The sequence below is a fragment of the Aethalodelphis obliquidens genome, unplaced genomic scaffold, assembly GCF_003676395.1.
Source record: "Aethalodelphis obliquidens isolate GAN/ISIS:26980383/991018 unplaced genomic scaffold, ASM367639v1 scaffold5, whole genome shotgun sequence".
In the NCBI taxonomy this organism is placed as follows: Eukaryota; Metazoa; Chordata; class Mammalia; order Artiodactyla; family Delphinidae; genus Aethalodelphis; species Aethalodelphis obliquidens.
Window position 1 is genome coordinate 28,793,241 of NW_020837949.1, and position 25,444 is coordinate 28,818,684.

Consider the following 25,444-nt stretch of genomic DNA (forward strand, 5'->3'; position numbering starts at 1 on the left):
CCCTCTTACAAAGACTTTGGTGATTACATTGGGATCATGTGGATAATCCAGGAATATCTTTCCCTTTCAAGATCCTTACCTTAATTATTCCTTCAAAATCTCTTTTTCCAGATAAGGTAACCCATTAATAGATTCCAGGACTTAGAACATTGTAGTGGGTTGAGTGGCAGCTCTCCCCAAAAGATATGCCCACTGCCTAATACCCAGAACCTGTGAATGTGATCTTATTTGGATTTTTCTGAATTATATTTCTTTGCAGATATAATTAAGTTCAGAATCTTAAATGATATCATCATGGGTAATCCAGGTGGGCCCCAAACCCAATGATAAGAGTCCTTATGAGAGACGGCAAAGGAGAAGACAGATAAAGGGAAAAAGGAGGAGGCGGTAGGAAGACTGAGGAGCAATGCCCCAGGGAATGTTTGGAGCCACCAGAAGCTGGAAGAGGCAAGGAAGTATTCTCCCCTAGAGCCTGCAGTGGGACTGTAGCCCTACTGACATCTTTTTTTCAGATTTCTGGCCTTCAAAACTGTGAGAGAATAAAGTTCTCCTGTTTTTAAGCCACTCTGTTTGTGGTATTTTGTTATAACAGCTCTGAAAAAGCAATACAGTTGTCGACATATTTGGGGGGCCATTCTTCTGTCTAACACAGTATATTAATGATGTTTTTTGCAATTTTCTTCCCCCTGCTTCTTCCACATTGCTCTGTTCTGTTTGCTTTGTCTCTATCTGTCATTTTAGAAGCTTGCCTCAGATATCTGGGAATCCTTGTTTTTGCTCATGATTACGAGTGGAGCATTTAAAGCCAATTAGCTCTGAGCATATGGGTAGGACTTGTTGATTTTGGATTTTATTTTAGGGTAATTTCAATGGGTCATTTTATTAGCGAATCTTTAATATCAGTATATTTATGTCTTGTATCTTAGAATAGTCAGGTTCCCCAAAGAAGAGTATTCCAGCCTCCTGTTTTGATGATATTGGCTAATGTTCTTCAGTCTAGCACAGGAGAGGACTTGGGAGGTCTAAGTATTCACTGTCTAAATATTGTGGAGGTTTGCTCATCTGTTTGTTTTAGTATGATCAGGCTTGTACAGAAAATCTAATGAAACCTCACTGAAATATCTTGATAACTTAAAGGGTTAAGTTTCTACACTGGGAACACTTGAATCAAAATAAAGGACAACTTTTTTTTTTTAAATTTATTTTTGGCTACATTGGGTCTTTGTTGTTGAGTGCGGGCTTTCTCTAGTTGTGGCAAGTGGGGGCTACTCTTCGTTGTGGTGTGCGGGCTTCTCATTAAGGTGGCTTCTCTTGTTGCAGAGCACGGGCTCTAGGCACGCGGGCTTCAGTAGTTGTGGCACACGGGCTCAGTAGTTGTGGCTTGCGGGCTCTAGAGCGCAGGCTCAGTAGTTGTGGCGCACGGGCTTAGTTGCTCCGCGGTATGTGGGATCTTCCCGTATCAGGGATCAAACCCGTGTTCCTCGTGTTGGCAGGCGGATTCTTAACCACTGCGCCACCAGGGAAGCCCAAGGACAACTTTTATTACAGGGAAATGCAAGAAATACAATTAGCAAGTGGGCTACCATGGTTAGGTTTATTCCAAAAACAAGAAAATTCTCATGATTCTGAAGACTAAGCTAAGAAAAAGATAAGTCCTTTTCAAAAGGCAGTTTCAAACTAATCAGATTAGTTAGTATAAAATAAGACATTTTCCTTTTGTGACTGCAATTAACCTCTCTCTGATTAAGAGCATCTTTGTATTTTGTCAGCAATGCAGTTACCTAATGGCTGTAAAACCAAACACACATCTGGATAATTGAAAATTTTAGCTTTCAGCTGGAGACTCTGACCCATTGTTGCCTTTTGTGACATAGCCTCGAAGTTCCACTTGCTGAATTTGTGGTTAAATTTTAGACCATTTTGGCTGACTGATGAGCATGACAACAAATGACATCTGCTACCATTTCTAAGGTTTCTAAACCCCCTCTTTCTTTCTCCCCTTAATTCCTCTTGCTCCCATTCCTTCCCTTGCCTTATTTTTCTCGTCTTCTCTTGCGTCCTCTTTTTAGTTTTCTTTCCTTCTTGTAACCTGATGGTCAAAACTGGCTTGCCTTCCCAACTGGTGTGCTGCTAAAAAAAAAAAAAAAAAAAAGCTGACATTTCTGGAACTATAAGAATTTGTGGTTTAAGTGTTTGAATCGTGTTGCTCCAAGAAACCTTTTGCCAGTGGGTGTCTTTCAGTGCGACATAAAAGTAAACACTTGCAAAGCGGAGCACACTCTGTTTAGGTTAAAAGTTATGCTTTACATTTTTCATGGAAGAGACAGAAGGATAGAAATGTTTGTAGGTTACCCTCAGGCCACTAAACTACCTTACCTTTCTGGACACCGGAGACAATGAGCATATTTACTCAAATTTTAAAAATACTTCAAAGTCCTTTAAAACATGAAATTTCACCACTGTGTTCTTTAATCTGCCTCATTTGCCAGTGACCATTCACGTCTTACAAGCTTGTGGAATATATCTTCACATATACATGATCTGGAGGAGTTTGTTTGGAAGCTCTAGAGAGGACCATTGTCATTATACACTTGACTAAGTAACTCATTTTCTCTCTGAAAAATGCACCTGCATGGAACCATGAGAATAGATAAAACACTTGGGACACAGCCCACCAGACCCGACAAATTGATCCTGGAAATCCTTGAGATAGTTGGCATCATAGACCAATTGCACTGATATTCAAATCCTCGAAGCAATAAAGGATGAACATAAACTTTTTATTTCCATCAACAATTAAGCCGGTGAGTGATTGTCTCCCCTTTAACAATGCTTTACGTCTCTGACAACTGTCTAAGTGACCTGCTTTTAGATGCATTGGGCTCCTGCTTAAAAGTGCAATGCCGGGGCTTCCCTGGTGGCGCAGTGGTTGAGAGTCCGCCTGCCGATGCGGGGGACACGGGTTCGTGCCCCGGTCGGGGAAGATCCCACATGTTGTGGAGCGGCTGGGCCCGTGAGCCATGCCCGCTGGGCCTGCATGTCCGGAGACTGTGCTCTGCAATGGGAAAGGCCACAACAGTGAGAGGCCTGAGCACCGCAAAAAAAAAAAAAAAAGTGCAATGCCAAAAAAAAGCACAATTTTTCATTGTTTTGGGCAGTGGAAACCAGCACATGAAAAGCTAGAGGAGGAACAAATGTGATTCTAATTGGGTCTTCTGACTTAGCTGAACTGATAAAATGCAAAACAACGGTAGGTTATGGGAAGAGCCCAATCAGGCCATTTTTGAAACCTTCACCTCTCCAGGTGAAAAATTTGAATTCCTTTAGCAGTTCTGCAGAGGTACTGTATTCCAAGTCCGTTGCTCAAGAGTAAACGATTTTAAATGTCAGTTGTCAGAAGTGAACTTGGCACACAGCATGGCACTTGGGCACAGTGGCCCATTGGCAGCCAATGCCCCTTGTTTCTCAAGCTCCCCTTTCTCTCAGAGGGGTCTTCTTTGCAACTGGGTTCCCTTCAAAATCATGCCCCATTCCTTGTTATTTACTCAGTGCATTGACTTTAGCCAGCTACTGGGAGAAAAATAATGTAATTTAATTCACTCCTACTTGAAATGTCTAACAGCCCCAATGTTCCAAGGATATTAGCATCTTAAGAGACCCTGAAGGTTAATGTAAGTGATTTCACTAATTGAAAGGATTTCCAACAGAAGAATCTAGTAAAATAAAGAATTGTGGACACAGCGGGGAGCCATCTGGTAACAAAGCAAGGAAGCTTTCCCTTTGCCCTAAATTCCAGTCGCAGCCCTTTTTACACCTCCCATATTTAAAAGGCATATATAATGCCACTGGCAAAATTAAATTGCTGAAGAATGTATCTGCCACCTAGTTTTAGAAAAAAAAATGCAGACAATTAGTTAATCCACGGTTGCAAAAAATTATGGAATTGGTGAGTGTAAAAGATGCAAGTACCTATTTGAAACTCACCAGAAACAGATGTCTACCTATGCTTTTCAGTGAAAATGTGATCCCTCTACCCATAGCGCTTTCAATTCCATAATTAGATTCAGTTGCATTGTTAAAGTACTGTTAACATTAACTTGTATCTCATATACACGAGACTGGGAATACACATATGTTAACTTGAACCAGCTGTTTGCAAAATTACTACAATATGGCCAGTACTTCTTTTAACCATTATGTCCTTCCATTCAAACATGATTTGCATCTGTAAGCACTTATTATGTATAAAATTAAAGGGAGATTTATGACATAAAAATGATAAATTTTGATGCTACATTAATATTGCAGTTGACAATAGTACGGTAGAAAAAGAAAGTTAATAGAAAGATTTCTACAGATCAGAAGCCGTGCCTCACTGGTATGCACGCCTGAAGGAGCATCTTCCCACAAACCCCGGGGTCAGGTTAGCAGGCAGCTGTGGATGGGGCCATCTCTACAGCCTCTCTCCTGTCTCCTCTGTTCTTGGGAATGGCAGAATCCTTGAGATACATTATGTGACGCTCCTCGCTTCTTCCAACAGCCCCATTTCTGGACAGATGATTTCTGAAATTCTACAGCTAAAAATGTCTGACTGTGTCCTCTCTGAAAACCTCAGTACCGATTATTCATTAAACCTGGGCATGACTTCAGCAAACCCTCTCCAGTTTTGACAGGGCGGGGCAGAAAGAGCATCAGTGAGTGCTGACATGAGCAGTGACTCGGTCCAGCGAAGAGGAGGCAGGGGCACCTCAGACCTGCGTGGGCTGCAAAACTTAGGGCCCGGCATCCGGCGTCAGCAGCTCCCTGAGCGCCCAGCAGCCTCCCCGGAGCCCAGGCAGGCAGCTCCCATGTGTGGCTCATACCTCCCCCAGCTACCTCTTCCGTGCCTCACCTCGGTCCAAGGGGCCCCATGGGAACAAACAAACAATTGGCACCTGCTAAAAAGGGCTTAGGAAGCGATAATGCTATTTCTAAAGCTTTGTCAAAGCCTCTTGGACGAGCTCTCTTTTGAGCACAACGTCTAGCTCCAGAAAATGCTAGAGTTGGTTAGTGCATTTATTTTTTCATGGTAGAAAAATTCATTGACTGTCTTTTCTGTGCTAAGCAATTTATTTCTAAACTGAGAATGCAAAGATTAAAATACTAAGTGAAAGAAGCCAGCTGCAGAAGACCACATATTGTATGACTCCATTTATAGGAAATATTCAGGGCAAGTTGATCTATAGGAACAGAAAGCAGACCAGTGGTCACCTAAGGTTGGGGTGGAAAAGGGGAAGGGTGGAGAGCGACTGCTGTATTTGTTTTAGGGGGACAAAAATGTCCTAAAGTTAGATTATGGTGATGGTTGCAAACGTGTAAATACACTAAAAACCATTGAATTGTACACTTGAAATGAGGGAATTTTATGGTATGTAAACTGTATCTCAATAAAACAGTTAAAAATAAATAGTAAATAAGCACAACCAAACAAAAAACTCAGTTCCTTCCTTGTGGATTTGATATTCCAGTGGGTACAAATTATGAAACAGACAAAGAAAGATAAAGCTTGGGATGGGGGGAAGCAGAGAGCGCTGAGGAAGCACAAAGAAAGGTCACTTTGACCCGTATTTGGGGAATCAGAGGACGATTCCTAGAGGAGATGGCATCTGAGCTGAGAGGCAGTAGACAGAGGAAGGAGCATGAGAGAAAAATAGATGCTGAGCTCCGACACTGTGTTAGGAAGTATATGATAGAAACTTGCATAAGAGTCAATCCCAGTGGCTAGTGGGAAGCTGCTGCATAGCACAAGGAGATCAGCTCGGTGCTTTGTGACCACCTAGAGGGGTGGGATAGGGAGGGTTCGAGGGAGGGAGACACAAGAGGGAGGGGATATGGGGTTATATGTATATGTACAGCTGATTGACTTTGTTATAAAGCAGAAACTAACACACCACTGTAAAGCAATTATACTCCAATAAAGATGTTCACAACAAAAAAGAGTCAATACCAGGCCTTGAGGGGCTCAGGTTAGTGGGGGGATGCGGGATGGTGAATAAAAATTGGGGAGTTTAGATAATTATTATATAATGTGGTAGTGCAATGGCAGAGTTGGATATAGGGACTACGGAAGTAACAAAAAGGGGGACAAATTCCACGGGGGGAGGCAGTTCCCTTTTAACCTAATGAGCTGTACCACTGTGATCTTGCCAAGTGCCTTGCATGCAACGGTGCCCTCGCCACAGCTTACAGGATTCAGTTAAGCCGCCCTCTCATTCCTCATCCACTTCAGCGTTTGCCGGCGGGAAAGCCCGGTGAGAGAGATCAGAGCCCCTCCGGAGAGCTGGGAGGGGGAGAGGAGGGCGGGGGCGAGGGGGCGGAGCTTATCACTGCATCTCCGACTAAGAGCAATTACTCCCAGAAAGCCCTAATGATCCATTTTTATTTTCAACAGGGCACAGAGCTGCCCCGGCCTCTTTCCTTCTCCAAGTTCTCTTTATCATCTTAGTGGAGTCCAGCTTTTCCTAACATTCATCTCAAGCTGATGGTTTCTGGCAGTTGGGTCGCTTGTCACCTCCCAGAGAGAAGCATCTGCCGGACCCCGCCCTCGCACGCCCCTCCAGGCTCTGCCTGGCAGAGACCTCCAGCTACATTCCCCGCGTGTCCAGACGAGCACCTGGCTGAGGCCTCCGGAGATGGAGAACCTGTTATTCTAAAGGCTTTCCACAGCGTTATAAATCAAAATTAAGAGGAATGTTTCAAAGAAACTAATACAATGGCTAAAAGATGATTTGGTACCTCTTGACCATCTATTTTGTTTTGTGTGTATGTGTATGTACACAAAGAAACACATATTTACACAAGTGGGTGTATGTGTATTTTTTTTCTCAGTATGAACTTTTGTTTAAAATAATCCAGAATCCATTTCTGAATCCCTTATTTGACACACACCCTCTGCCCAGACACAGACCAGAGAAGGCTTGGTTTTGGCCTCCAAGTTTGTGCTTTCATGTCTGCAGAGGCAGGATAACAAGTCCGTGCTCAGTGGTGAAGGGAAGGCATTTATTTGCACTGTAATTGATAACAGTTTACTGAAGATGCTGCCCAGGGGGGCTGCCATTGGGAGAGAAATCGACTTCCAGCGACTCAGTACTTCAAACGCTTATGATGACCCCAGGAAACAGAAAAATACCACTTAGGCAGATCACCCACTTGAGACTGCCCATCCTTCTGGGAAATAGAAATCTGAGATACAATGTCTGTATCAGCCTCATCTCAGAATCCATAAATAATTCATGGAAGATTTCCATTTATTTATAGGGTAGGTGGCCAAGAGAGTTCCGGTGTTTACCAATAACATGGCCCTGGAAACTCCATCCTATTGAAATGATTCCTGTTCTTGGCAGGAATAACTTGTGCTAAGGTTGTATCCACACCCTTTAAAAACATGCCATTGATTTTGCATAACTAATGTGAACACTGAAATGGGGACTTTTTAGAGACAAGTATGAACAGAGACCAGGTTTTCCCCGGGGGGTATGCACATGTGGTGGAAACTGGTGAACCCAAATCTGTGTCATTTGATGACTAAACTCATTTTAGGCTACAAAGGCATTGTTTCAATTTCCCCCTGTGTGATTCTTAATTCAGACCAAATTTTATCTTATAAGTAGAAGAAGTAGCTGAAAATAATTTCATGCCCTGCCCATGACATAGGCACCGAGTTTTAACAAAAGGCTCATAAACTCTTTTTATGATACTGTAAAACTGGAGAGCTCATGACTGTTAAAACATAAGCTTCATGTTACATGTAACTAAGGCAAGGAGGAGAGAGTAAAAATGTAAGTTTTAAAATGTATCTTGTATTACATATTAAATGCATGCGGAAAATACTGCACACATGTTCAGTTTCAAAGGCAAAGCTGAGGACAAGCAGTAGGGTGAATGATCCCATGGGCGAAAAAAAAATGAAGTGAGGAATGGATTGCTGTTCCAAGTTCTCCAGAGGATATGCTATGTTGGTGGTTAGAGGTCACTTTCTATATTTCCTGATTATAAATAAGAAGGTATCATTAAAGGCACATTCAGCTGCTATTTGGTTAATCTAAGTTATAATTTTGGGTCCAATAAAGTTTGAAAATTATTATTTATTTTTTACTTAGGAATGAGACCCTCCAAAGTGACTTGTGTATTAAGAAGAGGTCTGAAGAGATGTCCAGGGTCTGTCAAAGGCAGCTGGAGGCGCTCATAATTTTTATCCATCCCAGAACCCAGTGCGGGAAGAGGCTCTCTCCTCTGCTGTAGCCCCCCTTTCCAACCAGTTCTGATGGTGATGGGCCTAAAGCATTAACACTGGCTTCAGTGTTGGCATCTTGTACCATAATCTCATCTCCATGTTTTTACTGCGAAGGGATGTCAAGAGTCCTGAATCCCAAACCTTCAGCTATTAATGTAAGAAGATCTACAGAAGACCAAACAACCTCATATCAAAGTGGAGATCAGTGGATATATGACTGAACGTATGTTACAACATATGCCCATTTTATTTTAACATTCTTAAAATTTTTTTCTAATATACAAATTCATAATTTTAAAAGCAAATTATAGACCAAATAAAAAATTAAATTATGGATTGTAAAGTAAATCAAAATGTTGACCTTGATGCCATATACTGAGATTTTAATCTACCGATTTTGAACAGATTTTATTATCTTTTAAATATGGAAGTACAATTGAACAAAATATATAAATAAATCACATACCATCACCATTAAACCGTTTAGCCTAGCACTAAAAGCTGCATCAAATTGATGTATTTCACCAGCCAACCATAAAATAAGAAAAATCACTACAAGTTGAGAATCAGCTGAATACACTTTATACTTATGACACCATATTGTTTCTGAATTCTGATGTGCCTATAATCAATTGTAATTACTTTGCTTTTAAAAGATATAAATATTTTAATGATTTTTATAAGAATGACTTTTCCACGTAATGGAAATAATAATTTGAAGCTACTCATAAATTTCTTAAGAAAATAACTTGGTTAGATATATTAAATGTCTTCTCATGACCTGATCTAAAATGCAATTTTCCCCCCAGATATATTACATAAAGAGTTGGAAAAAAACTTTTAAAAACTAAGTGAAAACAGTTCTTTGCAGAGTGCTATGGACTTGGGAAAAGATACCAGTCAGCATAAATCATGCTGACTGGTATCATTACCATGAGTTGGGTTTAAGTTATTATCTTTATTTACACTGTAGATAGACTTACAAATTGTAAATACTCTTGATAAGTTTTAAGAATTAGTGTTTTGATTGTGTATTGAGTATGTAAAGCATAGTGGTCCGACATTTAGTAGAGCTATAAAACAAATTCTTTATATTTCAACGAACATAGAGAAAACAAATGGAGCATGATTTTAGGAGGGGACTGCACGGTCTGAATCAGAAAAAAATGAGTTCTACGGCCCCATACACCAAATGACTGAACCCTAAAATAAATATGGAAGTTGCTAATAGCAGTTAGCCCCAGTAAAAACATGATAAAAGGCTCTTTGACAGTAAGAAACCTTGGAAGCTGGGGCAAATACAAAATCTATTTTGTAGGGACTGGCAGTATCCTGCTGTCTTTAGTAGGGGTTTCTGACGACGTCTAGTTCATCTCCTTAAGTTGAAGTGATCTATCAAAATGGCTTGGTTCCGGTCTTCCCTGGCGGCGCAGTGGTTGAGAATCTGCCTGCTAATGCAGGGGACACGGGTTCAAGCCCTGGTCTGGGAAGATCCCACATGCCGCAGAGCGGCTGGGCCCGTGAGCCACAACTACTGAGCCTGCGCGTCTGGAGCCTGTGCTCCGCAACAAGAGAGGCCGCGATAGTGAGAGGCCCGCGCACTGCGATGAAGAGTGTCCCCCGCACCCCGCTTGCCACAACTAGAGAAAGCCCTAGCACAGAAATGAAGACCCAACACAGCCAAAAAAAAAAAAAAAAAACCACCAAAAAACCAAGAATTTTGAAGCCCTTTAAAAAAAAAAAAAAAAGCCTTGGTTCCGAAGAGCAGTCAAAATCATTTGAACTTTAAAAACATATTAAAAAAAACCCCAAAAAACTACAGTAGTATTGGCAGAGCACTTACTCCTTGATCCAGTCAAAATGGTAGACTATGCTGTAGTGCAGTATCGTTTTGTACTTGGATACATGTTTTTGAAGTTATCAGCCCACGTAAGCTTACTCAAAGTCTTGTTTGTTCATTTTAAATACAATAATCGTAGCCACTGATTTTGATGACATTTTTAACTTTCTTTTTATAAGATAAAAATGCTCAGAGAAAAATTTTAGATACTGAAGATTCTCTCAGTATTTGCTCAAATTAAGGAGCCCGTAAGATAATATTTAATAAAATCCTAACCCTGATCACCTCTCTGAGCTCTTAACTTATCACTGTATTAGACACCCGCCACTCCTCTTCACCCCCCTCCCACCATGCCAAAGCATTACGGCTTTGAAATGACTCTTATTGGGTTACATAATTTTTGACCAGTTTCTGTATTTCTTCTTGGAATCCTTCAGTGAAATGGAACTAAAAGAAGAAATTTCAGACGCAGAACAGCATTATTTTTTCCCCATAAACATTACCAGAACTATTTCCATCTCAAGAATCAACGCTTTTTCTTTTAAACATCTTTATTGGGGTATAATTGCTTTACAATGTTGTATTAGTTTCTGCTGTATAACAAAGTGAATCAGCTATATGTATACATATATCCACATATTCCCTCCCTCTTGCATCTCCCTCCCAGTCCCACCCCTCTAGGTGGTCACAAAGCACCGAGCTGATCTCCCTGTGCTATGGGGCTGCTTCCCACTAGCTATCGATTTTACATTTGGTAGTGTATATATGTCAATGCTATTTTCTCACTTCATCCCAGCTTACCCTTCCCCCTCCCCATGTCCTCAAGTCCATTCTCTACATCTGCATCTTTATTCCTGTCCTGCCCCTAGATTCATCAGAACCATTATATTTTTTTAGATTCCATATATATGTGTTAGCATACAGTATTTGTTTTTCTCTTTCTGACTTACTTCACTCTGTATGACAGACTCTAGGTCCATCCACCTCACTACAAATAAGTCAATTTCGTTTCTTTTTATGGCTGAGTAATATTCCATTGTATATATGTGCCACATCTTCTTTATCCATTCATCTGTCGATGGACACTTAAACTGCTTCCATGTCCTGGCTATTGTAAATAGTGCTGCAGTGAAGATTGTGGTACATGACTCTTTTTGAATTATGATTTTCTCAGGGTATATGCCCAGTAGTGGGATTGCTGGATCATATGGCAATTCTATGGAGAATAATTCTATGGAGAACCTCCATACTGTTCTCCATAGTGGCTGTATCAGTTTACATTCCCACCAACAGTGCAAGAGGGTTCCCTTTTCTCCGAGGGAGGAACAATCCCAAACTCATTCTACGAGGCCACCATCACCCTGATACCAAAACCAGACAAAGATGTCACAAAGAAAGAAAACTACAGGCCAATATCACTGATGAACATAGATGCAAAAATCCTCAACAAAATACTAGCAAACAGAATCCAACAGCACATTAAAAGGATTATACACCATGATCAAGTGGGGTTTATCCCAGGAATGCAAGGATTCTTCAATATATCCAAAATCAATCAACATGATACACCATATTAACAAATTGAAGGATAAAAACCATATGATAATCTCAATAGTTGCAGAAAAAGCTTTCGACAGAATTCAACACCCATTTATGATAAAAACTCTCCAGAAAGTAGGCATAGAGGGAACCTACCTCAACGTAATAAAGGCCATATATGATAAACCCACAGCCAACATCATTCTCAATGGTGAAAAACTGAAAGCATTTCCTCTAAGATCAGGAACAAGACAAGGTTGCCCAGTCTCACCACTATTATTCACCATAGTTTTAGAAGTTTTAGCCACAGCAATCAGAGAAGAAAAAGAGATAAAAGGAATCCAAATCAGAAACGAAGAAGTAAAGCTGTCACTGTTTGCAGATGACATGATACTATACACAGAGAATCCTAAAGAATCAGTGATTTTTTTTTCCAATGCCTTCTGGGAATCGTTCTGTAGCAAAGACTACAGAACAGAGGGAACTACATAAAGAAGATTAAATGATCCAAGTATAAAGCCGATGGTGAACCTTCTTTTTCATATGTCCCTATGGGATCCTCTTTGCCTACTTGGATGGCTGGCAAATAGTGTACTGTGCCTTTAAATGCATGCGTGTGTGTGTGTGTGTGTGTGCGCACACACACACACACACACAATGTCAACAGGGATGCTTGGAAATGCTTATGCAGTTATTCTTGACTTTTAATATTATAAATGTTTTCTTTAGTTTAGTTTAGATTGGATACTAATCAATTTTTACCAAAAATAATTCACTTCCTTTAACCTTTACATCGAAAGATATGTGAAAATGCGTACTCTATTTTTTCTCATTCAAATTATGAACTTGTTAAGCGCACACACACATACACGTGCACAAACACACACACACTTATTTCCCCAAGGTAAATAAAATGCAGTTTATTCAATTAAGGAGTAACTAAAATGATTAGTAGCATTTCAGTGCCTTATAAACAAAACTCATCACTGCACTGTGTTCAAAAGCTTTGGTCATTGTACAGCAGGGAGTTCATTTGATCAAAATTTAGAGAACATCAGGGTTGGCAGGAAGTATATCTCATCTTATTGAACCACACTTTAGTAGTTGAATCCATGGGATGATATCTCTGCCAAGGGATCACTGACTACATGGTGTATACCTCCAGTAAAAAGGAAAAAAAATATACTCTCTAAACACAGACTATTACTAGTAAGACATTTATTAATTGTATCATTAAATTGTTTCTAAAATCCATTATTATTGCAATGGTGAAGAGGTAAATGCAAAGCTAACCTCAGTCAGAAGTGTATTACAGTTAGGTTGACAGTAAATTACAAGAGAAATCCACTGACTACAAATCTGTTACAGAATATGTAATACTGTACATTAAAACAGGATGAAGAAGCTACATGAATTGGCAACATTTTATATCATTAAAAAACCATTGAAAACCTAAAAATGATGCTTGCATATAGCTGCAGATACTAGAAAATCTTTCATTTTAAAAGTTAATTCTGTACCATTCTTTTAAAAAATTTATCATCGTCATATGCAGGTATGTATTGTTTATATCAAGTGATTTTCGTGCCTAGATATAATTTAAGACTGTTAAATATAAATTCATATTTACTTTCATATAAAAATATATATAAAAATAGAGTATTTAAAGGAGGTGGATATTCATACTAAGGAACTGATCAATCAAAATAGTTTTATGTTTTTGTATAGTAATGAAATTGAGGTATTCGTACATTTGGTAATTTCAGCTAAATACTGAATTAACCCTCTCAGCCTTTTTTCCCCAAAAGGAAAATAATCCGTTAAGAGCCATTGTAACTGTGAGATGTTATCTCACAACAAAGCGTTTGTACAATAAAAAAATTTACTATCTTAAACTTGAAGTATAGAAGAGAAAGTTCTCAGTACTAGGATTAGATATGTTTTATATGTATGCCACAGTTTTATAAAAAAATAATTCTATGTCTTTTCTAAATCTGGATTAGATACAGTTGCTCAGGAAAATCAAAATACAGTTACTAGTAACAGAGTAGTATTTGTGGACATATACAAACGCTTTCTGGAAATAAATGCCTATGCACTTGAGAATGCTTAATCCTTTGCAAAATATTTACATAAAATATAATTGCAATCTTAAATTATATAGAGTTCTAACAGCAAACAAAAGCTTTCTTAAGTAATATCATCAATGAAACACAATAAAGTAACCCAAGAAGAACTGTATTTTCTCACTTTAAAATTACATATTTAATCAACTTAGACTGCAGTTACCCATCCAAGTTCACAGACAGGCTAGGAGGGAATGTTTATGAAAACTACAAAGAATACAAAGAAATATATTGGTGTTTTACCTGTAAAATATTACACTTCCTATCGCTTTCAGAGAATCTCTTAGAATTCCCTGGAGGAGCATTACTATTCTTTTCCTTTCAGTTATAGGATGTTAAAAATCTAGGAAGAAGCGGTTTTCATAAGCATTGGATTCACAAAGCCTAAAGCCTCATCAAAGCCATGTTTTCTCCTGGTAAAGGGCACAAGCGTCATCCCCACTTGCAGGTGTAATGTAATTCCTTTTTCCCCTTTCCAATACTAAGGTAACGATAAAGATGATAAGGCAATACTCAAGAGCATTATCTTTTCCCCCATGTTTCAAATGTCTATATTTCTCTTTATTATCACAATGCAATACCCAGGCCACAGTGGATCTAGTTTATGATTATACTTCAGGTCACCATTTTCTAGTTCTGTCTTTCATCTTAAAACCAGCTGATTTCCATGTGCACATCCTAACTTTATAAAGCTGTAGAAAAAGGAAGTGTTATGACCTTTTTTAGCTACGTGTGCATTGGTGTGTTTGTGTGTGCCGGTGTGCCTCAGCATGGGTGGTGGAACCAAAACACACATCATGCACAGGATTTGGCTACCAAACCATCGTCCGGGTGAGTGACTTGAATCCTATTCCAAGTTCAGTCTTTCTGCAGAGTCTGCACAATTCTTTCACTGGCACACATCCTGCTGAGAAGGATTTCAGAGCAAACCTGATTAACTGGACCTCTGACATGATACGGTGATTGAACATTTGTTACAGAGTCTTGTTGTCGTTGTTGTACTTTGCTTTGATTGCTGAAATATTTTCCCACAATATGATTTCTTGATCGATTCATTTTAAGAAAGTGATATTCTTTGGATAATTTTGATTTCACTACCTGCAAATAAAGAGCAAAAAAAAAAATAGTGAGGTAAGCGCAAGGACATTTGAGACCTGCAGAGAGCAGGATAATTAACTCACAAACTTGAAAAAAACATCTCTAGCACATAGATGTTACAGATGTTGCCCAAAGGACATGAATATGATTGACATGACCAAGAACCAATGTCACTTATCTTTCAAAAAGGACCAAGGTTGAAATTAGAATTTCTGCCCCTTTTCTTACCTCAGGGCAGCTGTCTTTAATGCAACTAAGGAGTAGTCTCAGATAGTGTCTCTGCCTCACTGCTTGTGTGTGTGTGTGTGTTTAGGCCAGATGCTAACATACAGAGGACACTAACATGCCTTCGCTGAGTCACTGATTCAAACATGGTACTCTAAGCCTGTCATGGCATCCTTTTATAGAATGATAGCTACAACTATTTGCAGAGAAAAGAGAAAATAGTTTTGCATTGCACACCCATAAGCTGACGCTGTTACAGTTAGTAGTTTCATTTCTCTGGGCACTTAGTAAGTCATGGAATCTGAAGGCGCAGCCTATGCTCTATTAAGCTAATAACTTTATAAATGTTTGTACATATGTATAGTTTTACCTTAAAATTGTTTTGAATAGGCAGTATAAGCATTTATAAAGCATAAAAGAATATATAATAAAAAGTTTCCTTCCCATCTCTTCTCCTCACTTTCAATCACTCAACAGCCTCCCCAGAAGCAACACATATTATAGTTTCTTCGGGATTCTCTTCATGGACATTTTATGAATATTAACACACACACATGAAAACAAAGAGGCCATATTTATTGTCTATTTGTACAGTATGTAAAACTTTGCTCTGGTGAAATCCTATAATTGTCAGCTTTAATCACTGGGCTAATATATCTCAGGGAGTTAGCAACAAAAGTCACAGAAAACGAGGTGGGGACCCAGAGAGACTGGGGGAGGGGAGGGCTGAGAAGTAGGGAAAAGAGAAAATACTGGCAAAAATTTTTTGGGTGTGTTTACAAATTAATAGCAAATCTTTAATTTCATCAAATTAATGCAACTGTAAGACATTTTCAGTCACTATGGACACATTATTTATTACTGATGACTAATGAAAGCAACACTAGCACATATGGATTTTTAAAATTCTTTTGAGGGCTATGTAATGATTTAGGTACATATTTTTTGATCCCATATAAAAGAATGCGATCAAAACAGTTCCAACAATATAGAATATTTGAAAAAAGTAGCATGCGATCTATTTCCAAGGTAGATATTTTTAGTTATGTTGTAAGTTAGAGGGAACCATTTTAGAAGAGTTGTTTGAATAGAAATTCTATAACAGTCTACCCCGAAAGGTTAAGAGCAGTGATCTTTAGGTGGACGAATTATAGGCAATTTAAAATGTATTCTTTGTAAATTTTTGGTCTTGACTTTTTAATTTTACTGCAATGAATGTGCATTACTTTGTAATCGTAAAAACATTGAAGCTATTCCCATTTTGAAGACAAATATAACAGGAATGCCTTTTAAAGACAATATACCCTGCTAACCCCAAATAAATGAATTGTTGTTTTGTAACTATGGGAGGTTTGGCTTTTCATGATCAGGCCCTCAGATGAAGTAACTCTTAAGAAGTTCAGTGAAATCAGCGGATTGTGGTGAGGAATCCCTATGGATCGTAATTTACAGCTCAGTCTGCAGTTAACCACTGATTAATATTCCAGGTCCCAACGTTGTGAGTTTCTATTATGCACCGCTCCTTCTACGTCTGTTTGGTTGTACAATAACTTTAAATATGATAGGCTGGGGAGGTGCACCCATGTTTTCCTGAAGGTTTTGTCCATTTTGGAGGAGGTTTGTATTCACCTATAGCAAGATAAGTGAACATTCTTAAGGAAGTTTACTTAAGGAAACACTGAAGCATAAATATTACAGTCAACCCTGAAAAAATATTATTCCAATGTTCTGAAGCCAAAATAAGGTTAATTTTGTTTATATAATGTTATCTTAAGTTCTGGCTTTTTCAATTGCCTGGTGATCTGCATGCTAATTACATGAAAAATATAAAAAGGTTCATCCCAATGCAAAAAGGTCATATTCCTTAAAAATTTTAATGTTTTGTGTGATTTCAGGGTTGCATTTAATGTTGCATTACCAGTGTTGGATAATGCTAGTTTAAATGCTTACAGTAATCTTGAAAGTGACTCATAAAAGGGATATACAAAAAATACCTATTTCCAGGGTATTTGCTGAAGCATGTAGCTTCCACTTGGGAGTAGTGTCAGTATTTTGCCGGATCACAGTGGGAAGGTTGATGATATACTTCTATTTTTAAATCACTAAGATGATCTCTGAGAAAGGAAGATGGAATGATGGCGTCTCCGCCAGCTTCTGAGGACCAGCCTAATGCCTCCTACGGGGAAAACTTCTATTATGCTATATGAGATTGACCCCTACACAGCCACGCCAGGGATTGGCCCAACAATACCTAAGTCAGTTGGTTTCCTTTGAAAACTATTTTTCAGGAAATAATCAAAGATAATGAGTTTCCCAATTCCTTTGTTAAGCCAGTATCACCCTGATGAATCCTAAAAGCTGACAAATCTACAGAGAAAGAATGATTTCAATTTTGATTTGTCAAAACACAGACATAAAAAATCCTCCCAAAATGTTATTGTAAATGGAATCTATGAGCATTTAAAAAATCTAGCAGTATTATGGGCTGTATTAGTAGCACATACAATTTATTTCAGGAATGTTAAGCTTCAATATTATGAGATATTTTGTCATAGGAAATTACCAAAGAATTATTTGTAGCTATATGATTGTTTGCCCTGAAAACTCAAAGAAATCTACAGTAAAATAAGGAGATATTTTAAAGTTAATATTTAAAAATTATATAGCTTTCTATATTCTATCAATAATTAATAAGAAATATATTAGAGAAAAGATTTCATTACAATATTAAAACAACTTCATCAAGTTCAATGATAATCTATAGGACACAGGTGAAGAATGTGTCAAAAATTTAATGAGTCATAAAAGAAAACATGAATAAATGGAAAGACATAACATGTCAAATCGTCCCAAGTTAATTAAAGAGCTATTCCAATTTTAATCACAGCAGGATTTGGGGGTATGTGACAAAGGAATTCTAAAACAGATCTTAAAGAATAAATGTAGGAAAATAGCCAAGACCATTTGGAAAGGAAAAAAAGCAGTGATGAGAGGATACTTTCAATACCAGATATTCATTCATCAGCAGGACTTGAGTCTATCATCAACCTACCATGGACTCAATTTGTTGTCTGTATAAGCAAGTATAAGAAGAATTCAATACTGAGATAGAAAAAAAACAGAAATTTTCACACTGCAGGTTAAAATGTATTTTATAAACTGCCCGTTCCCTAAAAATTTTCATAGAGAAATAAGGTAGTTCTAAATAGCACCCAATGTCATATAAATCCAGTGACCATAAATGTTGACAGCCTAATAGTTGTTTTTTTTGTTTGTTTGTTTGTTTTGCGGTACGTGGGCCTCCCACTGCCGCGGCCTCCTCCGCCGCGGAGCACAGGCTCCGGACGCGCAGGCCCAGCGGCCACGGCTCACGCGCCCAGCCGCTCCTTGGCATGCGGGACCCTCCCGGACCGGGGCACGAACCCGGGCCCCCCGCATCAGCAGGCGGACTCCCAACCACTGCGCTACCAGGGAAGCCCAGCCTAATAGTTTTAATTACACGGGATTAAAATCAAGAGTGTGTGTTTAAAATGGAGCTAAGTGTCGAACTGCTAATAGGGTCTCCAATGAAGAAGGGAGTGAAAATTGAGGGGGTGTGTGTAGTGTAAAAACAAAAGTATTTTTGTTTTTATTGTATATACTTATTTAAAAATGTTTAGCATTAGCAAGAATTCATGTAATCCTTTTATAATAGAAAAGCAGAAGAGAAACAAAGTGATGCTGTATCTTACAAAATTAAAATTTATGATTTATTTTTGCCATATAATATCCATCTTTCAATCTTCAGACTTCTCTGTGTTAGGAAACACATGGAGTAATTCAGATATGGTCCCTACCCTCAAGGGGACTATATAAAGACACATGTCTAAGACACTTGAAGTAAGAACAAGAATGAAATGACTTCAAAGACATTGTCTGAGACTAGATCCCCAAGGTCAGGCACCATGTTGTTTCCGTGTAATGAATAGTTCCTTAGTAAGTATATTAAGGAGACAGTGCTAATTTATGGTGGCCATGATAACTTGTTCACACAGCTGTTATTTCTTTGAACTTATTTGTAAAATTTGGTGTCTGATATTGCCGTCAAACTGCTATCTCTGAGTTTCAAAATATTACTGTACTTTACCTACTCTTACTGACTCTAAAGTGGAGGAAGAGGAATTAGCTACATTTTTAAGTCTTGGAAATGTTATGCAAGTGAAGGATGTTTGATACCTGTACAGTAAAGAGCGAACTGTTTCTTTTCTTTGATCTCATGTGTAGAAATGTGCCCATGTGAGTCCTTCCAAAATCAGAGGACCATTTGGGGTTACTAAATTCCAACTACAGTGGCGACTGGAATGTAGCAATACAAATGTTAGGTTTATCTCTGGGGCATAATAGTAGTAAACAACAAAAATGAGCTATTAGCAAATGGTGAAAGATTTAGGTCTTGAACCAGAGACAAAGGACTCTAGATGTTTGTGGACGGTGGTCACCTCAATCAGAGACAAATACTAACGTCTTGATGCTTCCAAAAGCTTCTCTAAATCTGGGTGCATCCGACTCAACAACTGAGAAAGAGACGCATCTACCTAGAGGAAAAAGGAACTACTACATATGGTTAATAGCACATACCCATGTGATTGGGGAAATGTTTACCTTACTTGAAACATGAGTGTTAGCTGGAGTTTTATTGTTCTTTTTTTGCCACTTTAAAATAATCCAAAGTAACTCCTTGTCTTTAGTTTTGTTGTCATTATTTTCTTTTTGTGACTTTGCTGTGTCAAATTATACTTAAAATTAGGAAGAGAGAGTGAAGGACAATTGGTCTCCATAAAGTGTGATAACCTGTTAGGTCAGCATTGTTCCCTAATCACAAGTATAAGTGTAATAATAAAATTTTTTTTTTCTCACAGCAATGTTCAAATTTAGATTAAGTTACAAATAGGAATAGACTTTTAAGTAAGGATTATAGTGTTTCAAAACAGTAATAGATTTTTATTATAGTATCTATGGAAACTTGGAGAGTAATTCTGGAGCTGGAATCAAGGGCTGCAATGGGGATAAGATATTATAGGTTATGTAGATGATCACATTTTTCTGTGACTCAGTCCAACAAAAAATCTGTGCTTTGGTGTGTAGAAGTAACTTTTGCTTTCTCTTAGGCTTCTTATATGCTAAGAAGTCTCCCACTTTATGATCGTATATCTTTCCACATCTCTATATAATTAAGGACTTGGGCACACAGACATTTTAGAAGGCATACAAATGCCCATAATTCAACTTGACTGGTTTGGGTCAATGGCTATTGTAAGACTTCCCAAACACATGAAAAAGTGTTATAAATTACAGGACAAAAGTACATGGCAACTTTTACTATTAAATTCATGTAACTTCAACACTCAAAATTGATTTCACATAAATAGTCATCAGAATGAATGTGTTACCATGTCAATTAATTGCTGCATCTAAAATAACTATGAATTTCCTTTTTTAAAAATTTAATTTATTTTTATACAGCAGGTTATTAGTTATCTATTTTATACTTATTAGTGTATACATGTCAGTCCCAATCTCCCAATTCATCCCACCCCCCCGCCCCCGCTGCTTTGCCCCCTTTGTGTCCATACGTTTGTTCTCTACATCTGTGTCTCTATTTCTGCCCTGCAAACCGGTTCATCTGTACCATTTTTCTAGATTCCACATATACGCGTGAATATACGATATTTGTTTTTCTCTTTCTGGCTTACTACACTCTGTATGACAGTCCCTAGATCCATCCACGTCTCTACAAATGACCCAATTTCGTTCCTTTTTATGGCTGAGTAATATTGCATTGTATATATGTACCACATCTTCTTTATCCATTCATCTGTCAATGGGCATTTAGGTTGCTTCCATGACCTGGCTATTGTAAATAGTGCTGCAATGAACATTGGGGTGCATGTGTCTTTTTGAACTATGGTTTTCTCTGGGTGTATTCCCAGTAGTGGGATTGCTGGATCATGTGGTAATTCTATTTTTAGTTTTTTAAGGAACCTCCATACTGTTCTCCATAGTGGCTGTATCGTTTTTTTTAAATTAAATTTAATTTTTTTTTATACAGCAGGTTCTTATTAGTTATCTATTTTATATATATTAGTGTATATATGTCAATCCCAATCTCCCAATTCATCACACCACCACCTCCCCACCCTCAATCTACATTCCCACCAACAGTGCAAGAGGGTTCCGTTTTCTACACACCCTCTCCAGCATTTGTTGTTTGTAGATTTTCTGATGATGCCCATTCTAACTGGTGTGAGGGGATACCTCACTGTAGTTTTGATTTGCATTTCTCTAATAATTAGTGGTGTTGAGAAGCTTTTCGTGTACTTCTTGGCCATCTGTATGTCTTCTTTGGAGAAATGTCTATTTAGATCTTCTGCCCATTTTTTGACTGGGTTGTTTGTTTTTTTAATATTGAGCTGCATGAGCTGTTTATATATTTTGGAGATTAATCCTTTGTCCGTTGATTCGTTTGCAAATATTTTCTCCCATTCTGAGTGTTGTCTTTTCGTCTTGTTAATAGTTTCCTTTGCTGTGAAAAAGCTTTTAAGTTTCACTAGGTCCCATTTGTTTATTTTTGTTTTTATTTCTATTACTCTAGGAGGTGGGTCAAAAAAGATCTTGCTGTGATTTATGTCAAAGAGTGTTCTTCCTGTGTTTTCCTCAAAGAGTTTTACAGTGTCTGGTCTACTATGAATTTTCAAAAAGCCAATATAAAAAGGGAAAGCTTGGTGAATTGGAGAAGTGTCAGGCAGATTACAAGCAAATACCTTTTCTAAAACTGATCTTGACTTGAATAACACCCAAGGAACTTCTGATGTGGTTCCAGATCCACAGAACAAAATAGAAAACAATTTTCAGTGGTGCCAGTGTTCCAAAATCTCTAGACCAGATTAGGGGGGAATGCTCTCATTACAAATGTGTTTCACAATCATGGGTAGGGTCTGAGGAATGAGGGTAATGGATTTTTAAGGTTAGAAAACATGAGCTTGACCAGGCAAAACCTGCTAACACAATCTTTTAAGATGAATGTATACTATTGAAGTACTTTTTATTTGGTATTGTCATTCTGCATTCAATCCAAGATCCAGTCACAAAAGTTATGACCAGCTGCAAAATTAGTTTAAGAATTCACAGAAATAGAATAAAAATAAAGTGACAAACAATAGCTAGAAGCCAGTCCTTATAATTTCATTTCAGGAAATCACGCAATTTTTACAGATAATAAGGAATTCTTTCATCTACCCCCCCACCCCCAATATTTAATTATGGCCACATGAAACAAGCTATGTTTTGAGTGAAGGGAGTCCAACTTCTGAATGGGTCAAAGATGCTGAGGATTAGAGGACAAGACTAAAGTTTTCTTTAGGAATGAGGATTTTTTTTTTCATTTTGTTTTTTGGTGTTTCCAGATATGCAATGTCTCTGTCTCCCATCCTACCTCCAAATCTTCAACACTTTTTACCTGACAGCTGAGGCTTTTTCATTCCTGTCCCCAGTCAGAGCTCAGTTCCTGACTTTGGGAACAAATTCTGCTCTGAAGTGGGAATATTCATTAGAGGGAACTACAGATCAGTAGTTTACCTATTTCATGTTAAACTGTTGGTTCTATCTTACACGTCTACGCAGTTCCCTAGAGACTAACTCCCTGTCTTAAACTCAGTTTCCTAAGTGGGTGAGTATTCATGTAACTGGATTCTTGATACTATTTGAATAACCTTTGTTAGTCTAATCGATTTCAAGCTACGTTACTTCCCTGCTCTATTTAGATGGACATGTTGTGTCTTGGAATCTATTTTGATCTTAACTCACAGGTGTTTGTTTCCATCCATCTCTCCTGAACTTAGAATTTACATTTAAGAATATGGCACTATTGGGAGTTCCCTGGTGGCCTAGTGGTTAGGATTCTGAGTTTTCACTGCCGTGGTACAGGTTCAATCCCTGGTAGGGGAACTGGGATCCTGCAGCTGCACAGAGCGGCCAAAAAAAAAAAAAAAATATATATATATATATATGGCACTAAAATGTTATTTAGAAAACAATTTGTGTGGACCAACATTTCTCAGTGCTGGAATCACTGTAGGAATTTGCCCAGCACTATCCTGGCCTTTTTAAAAGAGATCTACTAGGCCATTGCATTTCTTGTCAGAAGAGCTCTCCAGCATCCTGTCTGAGGTGGCACATGACTGACTGACTGCTGGTATGTAGGGGGCTTGGGGAGAAGTTTGGGGGCTCTACTTTTCAGCAGCCAATTTCACTTTTGGCTTTCTGATTTTAGCTTCTAGATTAGTTTGCTCTTTGCTTTCCCTGTGTTTCTGAGTCTAGACTCTCTGCTGTTCAACTTTATAGAAATCATATGTATGGTTGTAGGTTCTTGACTGCATGGGTTGGGGTAAGGGACTCAGGGTCCACCAGTTTTGCACACAGACTTTTAACCAATTGTTTTCTGACGTGTGCTGTAGCCCTGCCTTCCTCAGCACGTGGCTCCTTCAGGTCTGAGCCATTCAGACGATCCGCGGGTCAAGGGTGCCCCTCCTATAATTGGTGTTTCTCCTCTCTAAGCACTTTATTTTTTTAGGGAAAATATGAACTTTTATTCTTTAAAGCTAGGAACCAATTTTTAATATATTTTTTAGTTTTTATTGAAATATAGTTGATTTACAGTGTTGTGTTAGTTTCAGGTGTACAGCAAAGTGATTCAGTTGTGCATATATCTATCTATCTATTCTTTTTTAGATTCTTTTACATTATAGGTTATTATAAGATATTGAGTATAGTTCCCTGTGCTATACAGTAGGTCCTTGTTAGGCACTTTACATTGTAAATTCCTTTGCAGGCTAAGTCAAACTTCTTAAAATGAATTCTGTCTGTTATGAGTTATTTCTTATTCTGTCTTTTTTTTTTGGGTGGTGGTGGTGAAGATTTATGTCTTTAAAGTCTTTTTCGTGGAGTTTCAAGTGGAAGAGAAGATAAATGCTTGTGGTCAATCTGCCACATTTAATCTGTACTCCAAACGTGATTTTAGACCTTATTGTCTATGCTAGTTTTCCCAAAGTGTGTTTACTGAGGTGTTAATAGCTGTTATTAAAAAAAGAAAAGTGGTTCTGTGGCCAACATTTTGGGAAAAACTGGGTCAAACTAAGCTAAACTGTTTCTTTGCTGTAAGGGCTTTTGGGATCATTTAATATACTAATACTATTTAAGAATCTTAAAGTGGAGGGGCATACAGTATTTCCTAAACCGCAGATCCTGTTTTCACCAGGCTAGAACGCTAAAACCTAAAGTAGGAAAAATGCTAATCAAAGCAGTTCAAAGTCCATCTCAGCTTGGCACTTAAAGGTTGGTAGTGAAACCTCCAGCAATGAGCGTTCATTGCACAGAATATGAGATAAAATAGTGATGTGTCAGCATCTCTTTCTAAGGCATACTGACATTCCATGTTCCAGTAGTGCAGAGGTTGGGCTGGATAGCTGCCTCCTGGGGATATAGTACCAGTGCAACGTAGAGTGACTGACACTTTTCTTTGTTCATCCTCCATTATAACTGTCCTTCTTAAGAGAGATACCCTGATGTTATTGGGTGTCCACCATTCCATAGAGGATGGTCCCTTTGGAAGAGGATTTTGTACCAATCCATCTCAGGAAAGGTTGGGTTCCATTATGGCTAATGAATTCATTCTCACCAGGCACCGATCTTGAATCTAATCGGCCACTAGAAAAGGCTAGAATTCACTTGCAAATGGAATGAACATGAATTATTTTACACAGAAAGGACTGTTTAGAATTATCTTCCAAAAAACGGGGTGTGGGAATGGTAGGTAGTGAAAGCTTCTGTGACTCTTCTTTAGTTACAGAGCCATTGAAAGATTTCAGGTGACACCATTCCATTTGCAGTGTAGAAACATTACACCTGGTGGGGGCAGGAAAGATGAACTCAAGTAGTTCAAAGTGAAGGTTCCAAGAGGAAGATATTCTAATAGTCTAGGGCAAATGAATGACAGGGAAGAAGACCTTCCATCTCACCTTGTTCATTTACCAGCATCCTACCAACTATTTACCAGTGTCCTTGACCTGGTCCTCTCCCACATTGTCAGGAGCCTTCCTCTACCAGTCCTACCCGCTCCTGTATACTCACTCTACCCCTTAGTATTAACTATTCCCCCTCTGCCCATAAACATGCCAAAGTTGTTCCTCCTATAAACTGCCCCTAGATCACTTTCTCTTCTAAATCCAATATCTTCCCCTCTTTCTTATTGCTACTTGTTGAAAGGTTTTACCTTTTCTCACTTCTTATACCTCTTCATTCTATTGTAGT

The 25,444-nt window shown here is 38.4% G+C and overlaps 1 protein-coding gene and 1 long non-coding RNA gene across 2 annotated transcripts in view; one reads left to right on the plus strand and one right to left on the minus strand.

The window, feature by feature from the left end:
* Window positions 1-6,766, plus strand: part of LOC113618169 (uncharacterized) — a 19,238-nt gene extending 12,472 nt beyond the window's left edge. Inside the window, exon 3 of the long non-coding RNA XR_003431907.1 lies at window positions 6,431-6,766. This is a non-coding gene — a long non-coding RNA (uncharacterized LOC113618169). The remainder of the gene's footprint in view (window positions 1-6,430) is intronic.
* A 5,823-nt stretch (window positions 6,767-12,589) lies between these two features.
* The window catches only part of CPED1 (cadherin like and PC-esterase domain containing 1), a 301,483-nt gene continuing 288,628 nt past the window's right edge, over window positions 12,590-25,444 (minus strand). Inside the window, exon 22 of the mRNA XM_027102088.1 lies at window positions 12,590-14,875. Coding sequence (XP_026957889.1) covers window positions 14,636-14,875 — 240 coding nt within the window. The 3' untranslated portion in view covers window positions 12,590-14,635. The remainder of the gene's footprint in view (window positions 14,876-25,444) is intronic.